At 36.1% G+C, this 18,994-nt stretch overlaps 3 protein-coding genes and 1 long non-coding RNA gene across 4 annotated transcripts; 2 read left to right on the plus strand and 2 right to left on the minus strand.

The window, feature by feature from the left end:
- Window positions 1–1,892: 1,892 nt before the first annotated feature.
- On the plus strand, window positions 1,893–3,047 carry LOC123198160. The gene is made up of 2 exons (XR_006497979.1): window positions 1,893–2,223; window positions 2,391–3,047. It is a non-coding gene; the product is annotated as an uncharacterized LOC123198160 (long non-coding RNA).
- Window positions 3,048–4,428: 1,381 nt separating this feature from the next.
- LOC123198156 (phosphatidylinositol 3,4,5-trisphosphate 3-phosphatase and protein-tyrosine-phosphatase PTEN1) lies at window positions 4,429–8,136 on the plus strand. The gene is made up of 8 exons (XM_044612790.1): window positions 4,429–4,703; window positions 4,790–5,131; window positions 6,137–6,313; window positions 6,385–6,498; window positions 6,701–6,889; window positions 6,970–7,206; window positions 7,341–7,442; window positions 7,549–8,136. The coding sequence occupies exons 2-8, from the start codon at window positions 4,832–4,834 to the stop codon at window positions 7,714–7,716; spliced, it is 1,287 nt and encodes a 428-aa protein (XP_044468725.1). The 5' UTR covers window positions 4,429–4,703; window positions 4,790–4,831; the 3' UTR covers window positions 7,717–8,136.
- A 972-nt stretch (window positions 8,137–9,108) lies between these two features.
- On the minus strand, window positions 9,109–13,674 carry LOC123198157 (tRNA (guanosine(18)-2'-O)-methyltransferase). Its single transcript, XM_044612791.1, has 6 exons — window positions 13,512–13,674; window positions 12,910–13,414; window positions 11,090–11,228; window positions 10,890–10,951; window positions 10,261–10,399; window positions 9,109–9,537 (listed from the first exon to the last, which is right to left on the minus strand). Exons 1-6 carry the CDS (start codon window positions 13,624–13,626, stop codon window positions 9,400–9,402), a joined length of 1,098 nt encoding a protein of 365 aa, XP_044468726.1. The 5' UTR covers window positions 13,627–13,674; the 3' UTR covers window positions 9,109–9,399.
- A 1,716-nt stretch (window positions 13,675–15,390) lies between these two features.
- LOC123198418 (probable mitochondrial saccharopine dehydrogenase-like oxidoreductase At5g39410) lies at window positions 15,391–17,742 on the minus strand. The gene is made up of 3 exons (XM_044613124.1): window positions 17,289–17,742; window positions 16,679–17,003; window positions 15,391–16,324 (listed from the first exon to the last, which is right to left on the minus strand). The coding sequence occupies exons 1-3, from the start codon at window positions 17,627–17,629 to the stop codon at window positions 15,635–15,637; spliced, it is 1,356 nt and encodes a 451-aa protein (XP_044469059.1). The 5' UTR covers window positions 17,630–17,742; the 3' UTR covers window positions 15,391–15,634.
- Between the last annotated feature and the right edge of the window lie 1,252 nt (window positions 17,743–18,994).

Raw genomic sequence — 18,994 nt, forward strand, 5'->3', positions numbered from 1 at the left:
ATACAGAACTTTATGTATAAACAATAATATATCATCATGTGATTGAGTAATTTTAAATTAGAGATAAAATAACATTCATTTACATAAAAATATATTATTATTTATACGTAAAATTATACATATAGTGTTATCGATCTTCCAAAACTAAAATCAAACCAACTTAGTCAAACTTAATACGACTTCCAGCCTTTCAAGAAATCCCCATCCTCTCAAATCAAATAAACAACTTCTCTCCGTCTCTTTTTCCTCTGCAGTACAAACCCTAAACATTTATAATTCTCAAAACCCTAATTTCATGCACAAAATTATATAAATCCGAGTACAAATCTAAATCAAATATATACAAGTTTTTTTTTTTTTTTCTTTCTTGCGTGCAAGTGGAAGGTTCCTAAATTGCATAAAAACATACCGTACTACAAATTTTCAGTCTCATGATGAACTAGAAGCCAAATTACAGTAACTTGTAGCCTTGGCCTTTAGACTGTATAAGAAAACTAAAATGAAAAAGAAAGAGACAAGCGGGGACCAACCATTTCATTCATGAAATCTCATCTTTGATTCTTGCTGTTCAATTTTTATAAAGAATATACATATATACACACACACACACACACCTGTTCTTGGTTAGCCTCTCGTGAATTTCAGAGATTTTGTTGGCTTCTTCCAGATCTTGACGTCCATATGAGCTTTAGATTCCTTTCTTTTTGGCTTGAATAAGGTTCTCACGGTATTTATACTACTGGAAACTGACAACGTTTGAAATTAGGTTTCATTTGTTCGGATAAGGTATTCATAATTTGACTCAAACTGTAAAATTAAATTAGACCGTTTAAAAATTATGGTTTAATTTGAGTTAGTTTGTATAATAATTTGATTTAAGTTGATAAATTTTTAAGAAATGGTTTTCAGTTTGGGTTATAATTTGGGTGATTTTTAAATCAAACCGTAAATTATATTTTTTTAAAATAAGCATATATATATATATATATATATATATATATATATATATATATATATATATATATATATATATAATAGAATTTTTTCATATTTATTTTGTTATTTTTTTAATATGTATATTATAAATATATTTCATATTTATTTTATATGTTTATATTTTATACTAAAAAATTATAATTTAATTAATTTTATTTAATAATATATATTTAAAAGTAAATATTTTTAATTATTTTAAACTATAATCAAAATTGAATCAAACTATATTTTTTAGTTTGGTTTGAAATTTAAAATATTTTGATTTCATTTAAACATTTTTTAAACTGTTTTTTTAGTCTGATCTAAAAAAACTCTTAACTGCATTAAACTAGACTGTACACGCCTCTACATTTGAAAGTTTTAGGATGGGTGGATTCGAGTTAGGATCATTATTGGGCTTGAAAACTGAACTTGAGTTGAGCCAATTTTAGCTCATCGAGCTTGGCTTACGATCAATGTCAAAGTTATAACTCTTGTTAGCGATTTTTTTCTCCTCGTGTTATTCTATTTTTGGTTGATTATTCTCCATCTCTAATGTCATTTTTCAGCTTTCTAGTGTTAATGTTTACCCGTTCTTGCTCACTGTTTTGGATTCAAATCGAAATCAAACTAGTCTTTATTTATATTTGACTCAAACTCACAACTAGTTTTAAGGTATGAATATTTTGAAATAGGATAAGATTTATTTAATTGAATTTAGGTTGGGCTTTGGGAAAGATTTGGGTTTTTGTGGGGTGAGTTTAAATTTTGGGTTTTGAGATTGTGTTTTATTTGAAATGGGTTTGGGTTGGAACTATGTAATTTGGGTCCTAAATCGGGTTGGGTTCTGTGTTGGGTGGAAATCGGATCGGTCTATTATTATCCATTTTTCTTCGCGTCTTCGTCTTCTTCTTCCTTGAAATAGTTAGCCTCCCACGCCATCACCGATTGTACCAGTCCACCAAAACCAATGGATTCCGACAATTGGATCTTGCTTGATTCTCCCAATTGACTACGAGAAGTTGACGATCTCTCCTTTTGGTCGTCTGAATTGGTTGTTTTCTAGTCGAAAATTCTCAACTCACCCGAATCAACTCTTTTACTCTCTGGTTTCTTGTCGCATACATTTCGGATGGTGTCCTTATCCGAATTGTCTTCCTCTACCATAAGAACCGCCCGGAACTGATGCAAATTCAACCACCCAAATGCTGGTGTTTCTTATTTTCTTATTGCCCTTTTGGCTGTCAGGTACCTTTGTTCCATAACTTGGATGATCTCCTTCTTGACGACATATGTGACAGGGTGAAGCCTCTAGCATTCTCCAGAGATGAAAAGGCGAAAATTTTCACAAACTTTATAACCATTTCAACTCACAATCTATGTGCTGAAATTCTCTATGTTAAATCGGTACACAGATAATTACAGAAGGAGATCCTGCGCCAGGGATGCTGTTCATGGTTCGCGGCCGCATCAAACGAAGCAAAGCATGAGAAAAGCCATGGTAGCCACAAGTGTGCTAGAACCAGGAGGGTTTCTGGGCAATGAGCTACTCTCCTGGCGCCTTCGCCGCCCTTTTATCTAACACCTTCCAGCCTCATCTGCAACATTTGTGTGTATGGAGACAAGAGAAGCATTTGATCTCGATGCAGACAGTCTCAAATACATCTCAGATAATTTTCGCTAAAAATTTGAGAGTGAGAAGCTCAGAAGAACGGCAAGATACTCCTCATCGTATTGAAGAACTTGGGCAGCGGTGAACATCCAATTTCGCTTGGCAAAAATACAGGATGAGGACTAGGAATCCTGTGATTCCTGTAATTGAAAATGGCAGAAGCAATGAGAACATGCTCCTCAAATATGCTGCTATGTTCATGTCGTTTAGACCACATGATCATCTCATCTTTAACTAAGAGCTAGTTAGCCTTGTATTTTTCAGTTCTTCATTCTCTGGTGGTCATCTTCATTGCTCAATAAAGCTCTGTCTCTCTAGGTTGGAAATTGGTCATGGAACTCTCAGAACTTTTGTATTAATTTTAGATGAAAGAATGAACAAAACAAAATTTTTGATTCTCTGGAAATTCTCATGATGAAGCGCAAGGCAATACTTTTAAGCAGTGTTTTTAAAATCGGATTGCATGGACTGATTTGATCAATTAAATTGTAAATTAGTTTATAATCTGATCTGATTTCACTATCTAATCTATTTTATATATAAATATTAATTTATTTAAAATTTGATCAAACTCAATAAATCTGTTAAATTAAAAAAATTATTTAAAATTAATGATTTATGATTGATTTTTTTATCTATATAATAAAATATCAATTATTTAATCAGCATATTTAAAATTATATTTTATATATTTCATATGTTTTAATTTAAAAAATACGATAAATGTTTGATACTATTTAAGAAATACATAATAATTTAATAATAAATTGAATTAATTGGTTATTCAATTAAACCAGTCGAACCGTAAATCAATAAGACGACCTCTTTGATCATCGGTCCGATTTTAAAAACAATATTTTTAAGAGTTTGTTTAAAAGGCTCTAGCTAGTAAAGAATAACCTTGAAAAAAAAGAGTTATTGATAATAAAGAGACTCAAGAGAGTGAAGAATATGGATTGTCGGAAAATAAAAAGAATCACTTGGAGGAAAAAAAAAAATGCTAGCAAGACGAGCTTCAACTCCTTTGAGTCAAATATCAAACTAAATTGATTCAATCTGAATCCATCTCTAATTCAAGTAAACGATACCAAACAAAGCCAAAGATTATCGTAAATGCACGCAAATTCAAAGCACTTCCAACTAGTAGCTAAACAAAAATTCCATCATTTGAAAAGCACTTGATAGTTATTATTTGTAATTTCAAAAGAATGTTCGGTAATGCATTTAACAATAAAACTATACGTACTGAACATTGGATAATTTATTGAGAATCAAGTTTTAAATAACTAATTGAGAACGTAAGTAATATGTTATTATATAATTAAATGATTTTAATTTTAAAATAAAATATATAATAATAGATCATCAAGGTATTTAATTAAACGTTTAAAATTAGGTGCAGATGGCACTGCTCTCCCCTTGAACTTGAATATGAGATTAAGAAAAACATTTGAAATATATGTTACAGAAAAATATTTGCGAAAAGGGTTTTTTTTTTCTTTATTGTTAATAAAGGATAATATTATGTATATAATTTTATGTAAAAATAATAATGTATTATTATGTGATTGAATAGTTAAAAATTAAAAATAAAATAATATTCGATCGCATTATAATACCGTATTAGTTATAAAACCTATAATAAATAGAAAGCGCTTTCAAATAAGCACTTCTCCAGAAAGCACTTTGTATGTATAAACAAACACAAACCTACATGACAAACTTGGGAAAAATCAGACACTCTTGCATCTTGTCATATCCAAACTGTAATTTGATTGACTTTTGTTTCAAGTCAGTCAATGACTCTCCTTATTTTCCTCTGCATTTGGGGTGGAGAAACAGCCCCAAAACTCCCCCCACAAATAGCAAAACCTGCCAACTCTAACAACAAATTTTCTCTTGAAACCCAATGGAGATCTCACCAGCATCGTCATCATCATCATCATCATCATCAGCTTCGCCTGCCCTCCTTGAAGCACTTTCCAGGGCCTCCAATTCTCTATTTTACCCTCCTGCATTTGCTCTCATATCTTTATGCTCAACTTCAGCCCTGCAGGTAGGTACATTCATCACATACCCACATCAACATCAAAAGTTTTTTACAATGGTGGATAATGATTTTGTTCATTTTCTTCATTGCAGGTTCCTTGTTGCTGGTTGATAGTTTATTTGTTCATCAGCTAAATGGGGTCCAAGTCTTCAAAGCATTCAACAGAAACCACCGGAGGAGGAGATACTAGCACAATTCTAACTCATTTCCATTTCCAAGTAATCTCCTTTCTCACTGGAAGTTCTTATATTCGGAACTTGGTCTCGAAGCAACGCAGGAGGATGCTGGTAGAAGGTTATGATCTTGACATGTCTTATATCACAGACCGTTTGTTAGCCATGTCTTTTCCTGCTGAACGAATGAGAGCTGTTTACAGAAACCCTCTTTGGCAAGTCAAATCTGTGCTAGACATGAGACACAATCAACATTATAAGGTGCACTAATCAAATCAACCTTTAGGTTTATGATTAAGTAGGATTAGTCTTTTTGGTTGATGTTTTAGACCAGAAGATAGATGGTATGGTGCTTCTCCACCAGTCATGGATTTCAAATCCGGATCGGACTAGTTGATTTGATCAGAATCTGTGGCCTTACCGACTTGAGTAAGGTCAATTTTTGTCCATGTGGTTGGACCGCTTCGACCTGCAGTCGAACCATATGATGATGCCATCATGATGTTAGTTTGAGTCCCAAGTAGGATAGATCATATTGCCGGATAGATTAGTCTTTTAGGGTGATGTTTTAGACAAGATAAATGGTATCGATGGTATGGTGCCCGTCCACCTGTAATGGATTTCAAACCCGGATTGGATGTGTGGCCTTACCTGATTTGAGAAAGGTTTCTGTACATGTGGTTGGATCTTTTAACCCGCAATCAAACCATATGATGATGTTAGCATATGACATCAGTTTGAGTCCAAAACAGGATAGATCATTTTGCTTGATAGATAAGTCTTTTAGGGTGATGTTTTAGACAAGAAGAAAGATGGTCTCATTGGTATGGTGCTTGTCCACCAAGCATGGATTTCAAGCCCACACTGGATCTGTAGTCTTACCCAATTTGAGTAAGGTCAACTTTTGTATATATGGTTAGACCATTTTGACTTGCAATCAAACCATACAATAATGTCATCATGACATCAGTTTGAGTCCCAAGTAGGGTAGATCATTTTGCCTGATAGATTAGTCTTTTAGGGTGGTGTTTTAGACAAGAAGATAGATGGTATCATTGGTATGGTGCTCATCCACCAGGCATGGATTTCAAACCTGGATGAGACTGGCTGGTTTGACCAGAACCCGTGGCCTTAACCAATCTAAACTAGCCTCTTCACTGGGTCCGAAAACATTGCCACCAGGGTTGGCGTTAACAATAAATAGGTCAGCTTTTAACTGTTAGGATATGTGCTGTCTAATGTGTTATTTCTAATGTTGTTTTGCAGGTATATAATTTATGTATAGAAGAATGTTATGATCCAGAACATTTTTATGGGCGTGTAGAGAGATACCCTTTTGATGACAACCATGTTCCACCTCTCGAAATGATCAAACTTTTCTGTGAGAGTGTGGATTCATGGCTGTCAACTGACCCTAAAAATATTGCAGTCATTCATTGCATGGTAAGAATGGCAGTGTTTTCTGCACTTGATTTTCAATTAATTTCATTATGATTCACTCACTTGATTTGCAGGCAGGCAAAGGTCGAACTGGGTTAATGGTATGCGCATATCTTGTTTACAGTGGCATGTCAGTTGAGGAGGCTCTGCAATTATATGCTCATAAACGAACTACTAACAATGAAGGAGTAAGCAAATAATATCTTAAAAGTGCATAACTGCAGACAGAACGTTCAATAATTCAATCAATTAGGCCTTAGGGAGGCCAGCATTATCCTATAAAACCTGTCCATAAATTGTCTTGGATTTGTTCTTGTTGCAAATTCCTGATATCTCTTTAATCAATTAGGCTGCAGCCCTTTTATACATTAGTTTGCTTGGGTTGAACAGGTCACTATACCAAGCCAGAGGCGTTATGTGGGATACTGGGGTAGCACACTTTCTTTTCCAAGGGGGCTTCATAATGGACCTCCAGATGTGAACTTGCCACAGAAATGTACCAGAGAGTTGCTGCGAGTTCGACTTTATGACACAGTCAACACCGACACAGTCTTCTTTGTGGTCTTACAGTTGCAGGAGGTGAGTCCATACCAATGAAACAAATTCTGTGTTAAACTTAAAATGAATATGTTGTCAATTTTAGTATCCGAATTCCACAGACTCCAGGTGAGCTCTACTGCCCTGCGATGGAAGTTTCCAGGAGTATTTGCAGAGAAGTAAGAAAAGGGTATGAGAGAAATACTGATCCGCAATATTTTGTCTCTTTTATTGATGATGAAGATGGAGAGGGAAACAAATCAGAATCAGAAGAACGGGTCGTTGTCCAAATGGATACAGAATCCCCCATAATCTACCAAAAGACTTGTCTCGATCATTATTTTGACAAACCTTTACAAGTAAGCTCAAGCAACACTTTCAGAATTCACTTTGCAGCACTTAGAGAAACTTAAGATTCCAGGAAATTTCCTGGTAAGTTTGTGCACATCTTCTTCCTGGTTTATAAGTTCTGATACAACATCTGATTGGATAGGTAACTGGTGATGTTCGCGTCATATTCTACCAGAAAATGATTGGATCACGCCTCTTCTACGCTTGTTTCAACACAGCATTCATCAAAAACAGCTTGCTTCAGGTACTTTCATGACTACTTCATGATTCTCCGAACTTCTATCATTTTTCTTGTGCAGGAAGTTTCACTTCTGTGCCCTTTGTTTTGCTGGTTTTTCTCAACTCTGCAGTTCACTATAAGGGATTTGGACAAAGTTGGGAGCAGAGGTCGATCAATTTGCGGCCCTGCATTTTGCCTGGAGTTGCTATTTGGACCTGCAAATCCAACGTCTTCAATGTCACAAACAACTGACGAAGACGATGAAAACGATGGTGATCTTAACACAAATTCATCCTGAAATCAATATCCAAACGAGGAGGGATGATGATGGTGATTATTTTAGTGTGAATTTGTTCTAAAATCTTTTACTGTAGATAATCTTTCAACAGGTACAAGTGTGTCAGACAGATCCAATGGCATGAAAATGGCTTGGCCCCTGGTTTTTACATGGAGGGGTTGAAGCACTAGGAACAGTAAGAGCAAAGAGCAAAGTCTGTACATTAGAATTTTGAGAGGAGCATTTGGTGGATGATGTTTCTGCCATTTGTCTCTGGTTTGTGAATGAAATTGAGTCAAAATGTCATCTTCATCACCATTATACATGGGACATTATTATTTCTCCTGTGTATTCATGCCCACATGTTGTTTTGCAGTACATTTTTGGGGTGTATTTGCAAACCTTGAGAATTGAGTACAAACATGAAAAAAAAATTTATAATATTTACCGGAGCAATTCTGTGTGCACTTAGTTTTATTGTATTTACTATAAACAATATTGGATTCTTATCGACCGGATTTCCAGTAGCTTCCCCGCCGACTTGTCTGATTGACCGACGCCACCAACTCAACCGCTGATTAACGATTCATCTACCTCAGATTGACTGCCGCCGAAATCCTCAGTAAAGGTAAAGACCTAAAGGTGTCTCGTGATTTAATGGAGAGGATTCTTATCGACCGGATTTCCGGTAGCTTCCCCGCTGCCGAACCGGCATTTACTTATTTGTTCAACTTGTATCGGCGCGCTCATGAGCAAGGTAAGAAGATAGCGAATATGAAGGATAAGAATGTACGGAGTGAGTTGGAGTCGGTGACTTATGTTATCGGTTTCTGGATTTTGTCCAATTCACATTGATTGCTGAAACAATTTTGATTCTTTTGCTTCTGCAGTATACTTTGATGAAGGATCACAGTAGACAGGCCGGTTATTCAAAGGCATCTTCTCAGTGACAGTGTATGCTTGCTTACCTCACTTCTTATCGTTGTGGAGTCTATAATTGAAAAAAAGGAGGAAATTATTCTTCGTTGTGGTAATTTGAATTAATTTGCAGACGGATCCATTCAATTGCTCCCATCTTACAGCAGACATGTTGATAGCAGACGAAGAATTGAAGGCAAGAATCGGAGAGTTCGTGAGATCCCAAGAAGTAAAACGGCATGGAGAAGGCTACAACATTCAGAGCATAGAGGACACAATACAGACAACCAATGGTGAGATGTTAATTGATTAGAACAAAAATTCTTTTATTTATGGATTTTGCGATGAATTGCATTCACAAAAGCAAAAAAAATTCAGGAGGATCATGTTAAATGTGCATTTGTAGGATTCTGATCCTGTAAATCTATACAACATTACATGCACCGTACAGATTTATTTCCCTCAATCATACATGTATGCATTATTGAAACAATCTTGACACCAGCAGAAATGCAATTTTTATTTAAGATTAGCCAGTAAAATAGAAGTTTTAGAATGTTTCTGAAAATAGAAAATTCAGGCTGAAGATCATAATTCCTTGTACAACGGCCATGGAAGCCGATTTGAGCTCGAGAATTGGGCTCTTTCTTTAGCTTTACTGAAACAGATTATATAACTCTCAATCTTGATCAAATGCTTCCATGGTTGTTTTGGCTTTCTTGGTTTATGCATTGTTGCAGTCATTTTCCAGAGGAATTTTGAGTCAAAATTTAGGAATGTTCCATGTCACATTCTTGGGAGGTGTAGATTTGCCGCCTTCTTGGCAAACTCATGCGCTATGCTTACAGAGCTCTTACTGTGACGCAGTAAGAACTCTGCCAGCAAGATTTGTTTTTCTTCCGATGTCAGATCGCCATGACAACCCTGTAAATGAAACAAACACCACAATGAGTAGAAAAGCTTCTGGCAAGCAACAATTTTGTTGTTTGTTTGTAACACCATATCCAATAACATGATGTGTTGTAGAGATCTTATCCATTTTAGATATACAACCTATCATCGTTTTGTTTTGAAATTTTACAATCTAAAATGCGTTTTCATGGCTTAGGAGCTATTTAACTAATCTTCAGTTACTATTTTCAAGCAATGTCGAATGTCTATACATATCAAACATTTCTTCTATTCTTGGATTTGCCTAAAAGTGGTTTTGATACCATTTATTTCATGATGTAACACTTGTAAGTAAATCTCATATCGAGGAAACATGAAAAAAATATTTGGTATATATAGATATCCTCATCATTTTAGAATTATAACAAAAGAGCACGTGAATTCCTAAACTGCCAAGATGTGTTTTGAGTTATAAAGTTCAAAAGTAAAATTGTGATAGACTGTATTCAAAATAGACAATATCTTTACAGTGGGTCGAACAATTGAACCAAAATGTTACCTTCTATGTTAAAAAGTTTAACCAACATCATTACAACCTGGATGAACATATATTATCTATTATCTAGTTCAAACAAATGGATAAATAACCTAATTAGAACCAATCAATACCTAATCATAGCTATTTCATGAAGGCTTCCCAGGAAAATTACAGTCTAATTTCTCTCACAGCCAGAGAATGGAAGAGCAAGTCATTACCAGGCGAGAAGCTCTGTCACAAACAGCATGATGCATGAGGATGCCTGCAGCAACTGACACGTTAAAAGAGTCCACCATGCCTTTCATTGGAATACTGCAGTGCAAATCTGACAGCTCCAGGGCCTCATCACTTATTCCCCTGCGTATCAGAATTCACCAACATTTTAAATTCCAGGAAAATTGTGAACATCACTATGGCTCCCAAGAACTCAAGCTACGGTTGTATTCGAATCAAGCCGGCTCAGTGTTTGGCTAAATTCAAGTTGAATTCAAATTGGAGCTTCAATTCAATAGTTTAGGTCAAATCTCCCTCTGATAATACTATTTATTCTATTGGTAATACCATTTATCTTGTCAATAACCCTACAACAACATCTCTAACTAACTCGAACAAGCTCGAACTTAAGTTGACTATTATGAATTTTAGTCAAACTTGAGCCAACCCATGTTTAGACTTAGATAGACTCAAATCCAACTCTAGCTCAAGCACATTAAATAATTGGCATTGTATATATCATAGTCTTGAAAATATGAGAAAGTAGTTGAATACTAACAGAAAAATGAGTCGAGACAAGAAGCTTCAGATCTTAGGAGTTAAAGGTAAAAGCCGAAAAAAAAAAGTCTATTACCTACTTTCGTTCCCCACTACTATTGCAGTCGGGTACGACCAATCCATGTCATGAATGGAAACCTGAGCATATCAGCAAGAAGAGAGTCATGCAGATTTCCAGATCGACAATGTATGGACACAAAATTACCAATGTGATATTACAGACTAAAATAGAAGGTGTAATTGTATTAAGAACAAGGTTGCACGTTTGACACATACCGCATCCATTCCAACATGCGTTGTGGCAATTCGATAACCACGAGATCTTAAGACTTCAAAACACTCTTTAGGAGAGTCCCAAAGTTCAATGTCCAACCATTTCTCTGCGCCCATACTAACATGGCGATTTTCTCTATATCTGCAAGAACGTGTTATTTTTTGAAAAGCAAAAAATTAGTTAAGGCTAAGAAGCAAAAAACTAATTTTTCTTTTTTCTCCATGAATAGCCCATAATCAAACATCACAACTGTTAAAGATGTCATTCATGGTAATGAATATAAAAATGCCCTCCTAAAAAAATTGTTGTTAGAGGTGGATTTGAACCAAGTTAAGGCTAATCAAGGGTCAACTCAAACTCAGCTCGAATCCATAATACCCTCAGGTCGCTCAAGCTGGCAATGAGTTCAGCCAGTTTGAGCTCAAGTCTGAGCCAAAATCTGTGTAAAAGGCTATGACATAAATAATAGTCTAGTTCTTATTACATGCCTAAATATGGAAATTAAATCCTTCATCGGAAATTAAATAATTATGTCAGGCTACACAAAATCATAAGTCATAACAAAACTAGAAACCAAACAGGGTGGAAATCTTATTTCCCTTTAAATCCCAAGCAAATTAAAAAGGTAGTCAAATAGCCCACACTCTATAAACAACAATCAATTAGAAAAACATACCAAAACAACCCAAAACAACCAGTAATCATTGAAGCTCTCTTCTCAAAAAAATCATATCACACAAAATATTTTACACACATGTAAAAGACAAAACATAGATAACAAAAGCTTCACTAAATTATAATATGAAATTAGATTTGATTAAAGTAACTTTCTCCCAATTATAATATGAGATTAGATTTGAAGATGTTATCAGTCACCTTAGTGGAACCAAATTGTTAAAAATATGAACAAGCTATAAAAATATCTAGAAACCGTAACCATTTAAACTCATTCATAAACCAAACATTTCCTATCCACACTTAGGGCTGGATTCGAGCCGAGCCAGCTCGAGCTCGGGCTCGGCTCGGCTCGGCTCGATCGAGCTCGAGCTGGCTCGGCTTGGCAGGACAGATTTTTTTAAAAATTTTTATACAAAACGACGTCGTTTTGATTCATATATATACACAAAACGATATCGTTTTGATATGAAAAACGAGCCGAGCCGAGCCAAAAACGAGCCGAACTCGAGCCGCCCCTAAATAAAGCGAGCCGAGCCCGAGCTCGGCTCGGCTCGAATCCAGCCCTATCCACACTCATAAAAAAAAACTCCACTTCACCTAAAACTTCCTTTCATCTTTACAAGTTGACACACAATACAACATGAACAGATTGCATTCCCAGAGAATAAGCTGACCAAAACGCATGCTAAAGTCATCTCAAATTATATACACTAGATTCCCCCCAATTATGTTCCCCCCAATCATGATAAGACTGGAATTACATGTCAATATGCTATCAATTAACTTAGTAGGAACTAAAAACCACAACAATGAATAGTTCAAACAATTACAGTCCAAATCCTTCAAAGAAACACCATTTGACCTCAAACTTCCTGGCACCTTTTCCAGCTATCACATGACACGACATGAACAGACTGCATCCCCAGAGAATCAGCTGACCAAAACGCATATAAAAGTCAAGCCATCTCAAATTATAACACACTAGATTTCGCCCAATTATGTTCCCCTCAATCATGATGAGGCTGGAATTACATATGTTATCAATTAGCTTAGCAGGAAGCAAAAACCAGAGCAATCAATAGTTCAAACAATTATAATCCAAATTCTTCAAAGAAACACCATGTCACCTCAAACTTCCTGGCACCTTTTCGAGCTGTCACATGACACGACATGAACAGACTGCACTCCCAGAGCATCAGCTGACCGAAACGCAGCCGAAACATTCCCAAAATCACTGAGCCCTTCTACCACCAAACACACAGAATAACTCCTATTCTTCACCACATTCACAAACCTGTCCTTCCTCTCCGCCATCAAGTACGGCCCCACAGCCTCCACAACCTCACTGCTATTCAACCACACCTCTCCACACTTAAACTTATCCAAGTACGGGAACCACCGCCTAGTCCCACCACCTCTTCCGCTCAAGGCCATCGGCCGCCGTTCCATTTTCATCAACTGTGTCAGGTCATCTTTGTTCGTAAGTAACTTCTCCACGGTGTCCTTAGATGATGACGAGTCAGTCTCGTCGTCATTGTGTTGTTCGGTCAGCGAAAAAGTGTTGGTAGTATTACTATCACTGGTTTCTACTGAAATCGCGGCTTGAACAGTACCATAATTTCTCGTACGCACGAACGGGTAACTGAGTCCTGCCAAATTATGAATAAAATAAGAATAATTGAACTTGATGGTGTTAAATGAAGTATTATAAATTAAAATAGAGAGCTTAAATGAGTGTATGTGTACCTTGTTTTGTGGGACGAAGCGAGAGGGAAGGTAAGAACTGAATTGCGGAAAATGAGTTGACTTTCGAGTCGACGGAGGAGAGGGATGTTCGGATTAGGGTTTTGCAGGAGCTCATTTCTGTGGTTTGGCGCCAAACTAGAGCGGATAGGGTTTTGGTTTGGGGTTTTTGTTTTGGAAGATGAAAATCGTTGAAACGACCACGTTTACTCAAATTTCCAAACGACGTCGTTGCATCCGTCCCTTCAGCTTCACGTGAACTTTTTTATTTTTTTCACAAATATTTTACTACAAATAGCTTCTCCACTTAATTTAAGGTCCTCTTGTGAGTAGTAAAGAGACATGCTAAATATATTAAATGATAAAATTAAATTTTTTTAAATTATCTTTAAAAAATATTTTTGACAAAAAATAGAGTAATTCTTACTCATGATATTTGTATAATGGGTTGATTTTTATAATTTCAAATCTTTTAAGTACGAGATAATACATTAGTTTGTATACTAGATTTTATATTCGATAAACATAATAATATTACTCGAGAGAATAGCTTCTATAGTTTGCCATATCTAATTTTGAAGGTTCCTAGTATATTGTCGCAAGCTTAGAGGTTGGCACAATCGCATGTCGTTTACACCCACACCCTCAAGGTTAGCCTTACATAAGGTCATTGGTTTTATTCCATCATGGAGTTATCGGAAAAAAAGTTTCAGGTCTTAACCAATTTGTATAAGCATGGTCTTATCCATCTTCAATGTCGCACCTAGCTCCATTGTCGCATGCCCTTTCCTGAAGCAACCCCCCACTCATGAACTCACCCATCAATAAATTTTGTAGCCAACCAATTTACAACTATGAAAATGGCAGATATACCTGTGAACTCCTCCTTCCTCACACATTGCTTTCCTTTCAGGCTCTGGAATGGGGCATCTCACACCCTTCTTTCGACTTGCTCATTCACTCACATCGAGCAACATAGTCAGGGAAAACTTCATCTTCCTGCACTTGACAATCTTTCTGCAAGCTCAGAAGATGACCCTTTTACCACCGTATGGACTTCTCTCCTCTTCTCAGTTCATTGTGTCCACCTCTCTCTGCACTTGTGTCTTTCCACACACAAGACGGTGCAAAGGCTAATGCAAACTCAAATGAGATGAATGGTATCAAAATTTCAACTCTAGAACCAATACCCAGACCACGGACGACCACCACTTTTACAGAAAACAAATAATATCTTGAAGACTTACAATATAGAGAATGGTAAAGCATGAAAAAGTCAAATGGATTAACAGAACAACTCAGAGATCTGGGAAATGAATTGGTGGGAAGTAACTATAGTCTTTTTTCGGTGGTTAAAGATAAGAAAGCCAATAGAATTGGTAGATGTCATGGGACATGAACTATTGGAGAGCATATTGCAACACCCATCAGTAGGTGGATTTTTGTCTCACTGCGGCTGGAATTCAGTGACTGGTGCTATGTCGCATCGTGTTAGCATATTAGCACGGCCGCAACATCGAAACCAGAAAATTAATGCAGATCTGCTGGAGAAGATTTAACAGAGGATATGGGAGAAAAGTTGGTGATGGGGATGTAGTGACGAGATAGCAGATTACCAAAAAAAATAGGGAGATGATGGGGAATGAGTTACTGAGATCACAAGCAATGCACATTAGAGAAGAAGCTAGGAAAGGAACAGAACCAGGTAGGAGTTCTAAGAAGGGCTTGACTGAACTATTCGAGATGTGGATGAGAGAGTGGAATTGCTGATGTTCTAATGAATATTTATTAACTTTGCAATTTATATGAAAGGGATCAAATCAAAGTTATTTTGGTGGAAAAGACAGCGTAGTACAACATTTTATAAGTAGGTGTAACAATATACACAAAAAAGGAACTCTTCGTCTACATCCAAAGTATGAAATTTAAATATGAAAACAGAACAAGATGCAAAGATGCGGTTACTTGACAAAAGCATATCCCTATATAAACTAATCAAAGCTATACCCGCTCTTAGCATGACAGAGAGTCAAAAGCAGGAAATTTACAAACTTGTCTATTATTCGCTGGAGTTCTATGACAAAAGTTCCAAGTTCTCTGTTTTCTCAAAAAGAAAAGCATACCAGTTAAGCCTTCAGTGCACTCTTTGAAACAACATCGAAAGATATTCCATTTTCCTGCAGTCGTTGTTGAAGATCTGTTGACCCAAAGACAATTCCAGGAGGAAAGACTCCTCCCTTGGGTAGATTATTACGTTGGCTCAAAAGAATAAGAGCACACTGTACTAATATTATAGGAGTGGTCACATAGCCAATTTCAGGTCCCATTACTCTAGTTATGATTTCCATGTCAGGTTTTACGTTCCCCTGTGAAGCAAGACTGCCATCACCGAAACCATGTCCAACAAACCACATCTTAAATGAAGCACTTTTCACCTCATCTTCAGTTGGGCCCTTCTTCTTGAACCATCCAAGGCTGAAAATTGAAGGAAATTTTAAGAGAAGCCACCTCCCAAAAGAAAAGCCACTGAAGAGGCCCATGAATATCCCAACTGTGATGATACGAAAGATACCAACCAAAGATTTAGTTCCTATCCTTACCCCAAAATGAGCCGGCTTCACGGTTGACCAAAATGCCTCCCTCTTTTCAATCTGTTCAGGACTCTCATTAACCCCAGGAAGACCATGGGGGTTCTCTGCCAAGATTGAAAGTGTTCTTCGGACAACTACAGAATCTGCCGAAGGTAACTTCACAGCCCAAAGACCAATCTTCTTCTGGTGTTGTAAGGTTGGCCCTTTTGGGGGTGGACCAGGAATCTGCAACCAATATAGGTTAATTTAGCATCAATGTTCAGCTTATTACCCAGATAGTGAGAACCAATTATTATAAGAGTTAATTAATAGTTACACGCACATTACAGATATGATTGTGTGACCACAGTTCCACATCAAAGCAAAGAGATAGTTGGAAAAATCATATGGTGATTCCTAATATGTAATGGAAATTCGACATAACAGGTGCTATTAAACTACAATTGATTCAGCATAATTTGACAAATTATAGGTGGGATAAGAAGACTGAGTAAGATTAGACAGAACAAACTAAGACAAAGAAAGGCCAAAAATAGTACTTAACCTATTCTATGAAAAAATAAAATAATGAGTTCTTACCATAGGCCTTGCTCTTTTTGGTCTTGATCGCCTAAGCTCCAGCAACTTTTTTGCATTGGCCACACCCAGAACAGCTGACTCATAAGTTCCAAAATTTCCAATAATTCTTTTCTCTGACTCCAAGCTCAAATAGGCCTCAACTTGGTTTGGCACAGCTGGAGCAATCCATTGCCTGGAATTGAACAGAAGTCCCAACTCAGCAGGAACTGAATCAAAACCACATGCAGAAATCACCAAAGAATCAGTCTCCTTCGCCTTTTCATGGTACTTCGCCTCCATTCTCTCCATGAACTCAGGCTCCCCACATATATCCAAGTAATCACACCTACAAAAATAAGTAAAACAAAAAAAGAATCACCAGATGAAACATCTTAATGTAAACTGAAATCCATACAATACAAAAGCAATTCGCTATCATAGCACTACTTATTTTCATCTCTAAACTCCATTAATAAACAATCTAAAACAGTCCCAAATGGCCAAAAACTTGAACAAACTATTCACACGCTTAAAAAGTTTACAACCAGCAAAAAGTTCGATCACATAAAAACCCATTCACGAAAAATCAAAATTTTGCTAATATCTATAACACGAAGTAGCAATTTCGAACCCTGAGTCGGCGCAAGCAGCAACCACAGGCTCCCCGAAGAGGCGAAATGGGCCGACACAGTTGAGAATGACCTTGGCTTGACCACAGAGGCGGTGCAGGGACGGCGGGTCAGTGGTGTCGGCGGTGATAATAGCAATGGAAGAAGGAGGAGAGCTGGGGTGGGCGGCCCATTGGAGGGTCTGGTTCAGCTTGGTGCGATTGCGGCCGGCTAAAGCTAGAGTCTTGAAAGGAGAAGAAGGAGAATTTAGAAACTTTAAGGCCTCTTTGACTACATATTTGCCTGTGAACCCGGAGGCTCCAAGGATTACTATGTCGAATTCAGAATTCTGGGTATCCTCCATTTTCGGTGCCTTTGTCTGGGTTGAAAGTGAAAATTCTTGAAGTTTAAGAGTAGGAAGTTCGTTGTAATTTCTTCTGGTTTCGTCTAGTGGCCTGTGCCAATTGCCAACTGCCAACTGTTTTTAATTCATGCTAAATTAATGTGTAGGTAGCGTTGCTGGTGTGCTACAGTGGATTGACATGACCTACAAAATTTAGACACAGCCCAAAGTTCGGTATGATCCAAAAGTTTACGAATCGGGTCAAAGCCCTCAAACAAAATGCGTTATATCAAAACCTCAAACAAAAACGTTATAAAAGTTCATATTTTTGTAAACTCACTTGCAAAAGGTATGTAAAAACACAATCATCTTGTAGGCTATGACATTTGGTGGTTCGATATAGCTCATTGTAGATCTTGGCTAGATAAACTAAATGACACTTCTAGCCTTGTCATTTTCGATCGTATATGACATAAGTTAACCTATGGACACCTTTACTTCATACCAAACTAACTTGTCAAATTTGATTATGCCCAATGGTTACTTTAAACAACATGTAAATTTTGTATGTATCCTAGTTATTGAAAGACTAAACCACAATTCTGTTTAATTTTATATTATTATAATTTTTATTTAATTTGTCGTAAAATTAATCAATCATTAAGTCATCATTCTCTTTTTAGAAAAAAAAATTATAGCTAGTAAACAAATCTATCTAATAAAAAATATAAACAACATATTATCAGATCATAATTTTATTTGATCTGTTAAAATCCAAACCAACTTTTTGATTAGGTCAATGTGTAGATACAATCATAAATCATATCATGTCAAATTCGATACAACCCATCATATCAACTTACAGCATGACAATATCATCTATAATAGTGGTTTTAATATCAAATTATATAAATTGTGTAAAAATTATATTTTAAAAATTAAATATTAAGATTAAAATGTTCAAAGTTATATAACAAACCCTACATCACAAACTCGTATTTTTCTATATAAAACCAAAGCTCTCAACAAATTTTCATACCTTGAGCCATATTAAGCTCTCTCTCTCTCTCTCTCTCTCTCTCTCTCTCTCTCTTTCATAATGGCTCTTACTTTGGCAACTTCATCCAGGTTCCCCTTCTACAAATAAATTTGACACCAAAGTATAAGCACTAGGATTCTCAGGGTCTAAATCCTAAGACCTATGATCTCTCTTATTTATAATAATTGAATTATGTATTATATCATATATTAAAAATCTATTTTTTTATATTGTATATCACATATTATATTGTATTACAGTATAAACTTTTTTTAAAAAATAATAATAATAATTATAATTATCGTATCATTATCTTAGAAAATATCATAAATATCCTATAAAAATTT

Source organism: Mangifera indica, chromosome 15, assembly GCF_011075055.1.
Source record: "Mangifera indica cultivar Alphonso chromosome 15, CATAS_Mindica_2.1, whole genome shotgun sequence".
Taxonomy (NCBI): domain Eukaryota; kingdom Viridiplantae; phylum Streptophyta; class Magnoliopsida; order Sapindales; family Anacardiaceae; genus Mangifera; species Mangifera indica.

Bases quoted from the DNA above. Each gene is read 5' to 3' on its own strand.
- LOC123198156 (XM_044612790.1), top strand. From the start codon at position 4,832: ATGGGGTCCAAGTCTTCAAAGCATTCAACAGAAACCACCGGAGGAGGA. The intron at 6,890-6,969 runs GTGAGTCCATAC...CGAATTCCACAG, and splicing joins TGGTCTTACAGTTGCAGGAG to ACTCCAGGTGAGCTCTACTG. The intron at 7,207-7,340 runs GTAAGCTCAAGC...CTGATTGGATAG, and splicing joins ATTTTGACAAACCTTTACAA to GTAACTGGTGATGTTCGCGT.
- LOC123198157 (XM_044612791.1), bottom strand. From the start codon at position 13,626: ATGAGCTCCTGCAAAACCCTAATCCGAACATCCCTCTCCTCCGTCGAC. The intron at 13,415-13,511 runs GTACACATACAC...ATAATTTGGCAG, and splicing joins GCTTCGTCCCACAAAACAAG to GACTCAGTTACCCGTTCGTG. The intron at 10,952-11,089 runs GTATGTGTCAAA...TGATATGCTCAG, and splicing joins CGCATGTTGGAATGGATGCG to GTTTCCATTCATGACATGGA.
- LOC123198418 (XM_044613124.1), bottom strand. From the start codon at position 17,629: ATGGAGGATACCCAGAATTCTGAATTCGACATAGTAATCCTTGGAGCC. The intron at 17,004-17,288 runs GTTCGAAATTGC...TTATTTTTGTAG, and splicing joins GCTGCTTGCGCCGACTCAGG to GTGTGATTACTTGGATATAT. The intron at 16,325-16,678 runs GTAAGAACTCAT...TATTGGTTGCAG, and splicing joins CAAAAAGAGCAAGGCCTATG to ATTCCTGGTCCACCCCCAAA.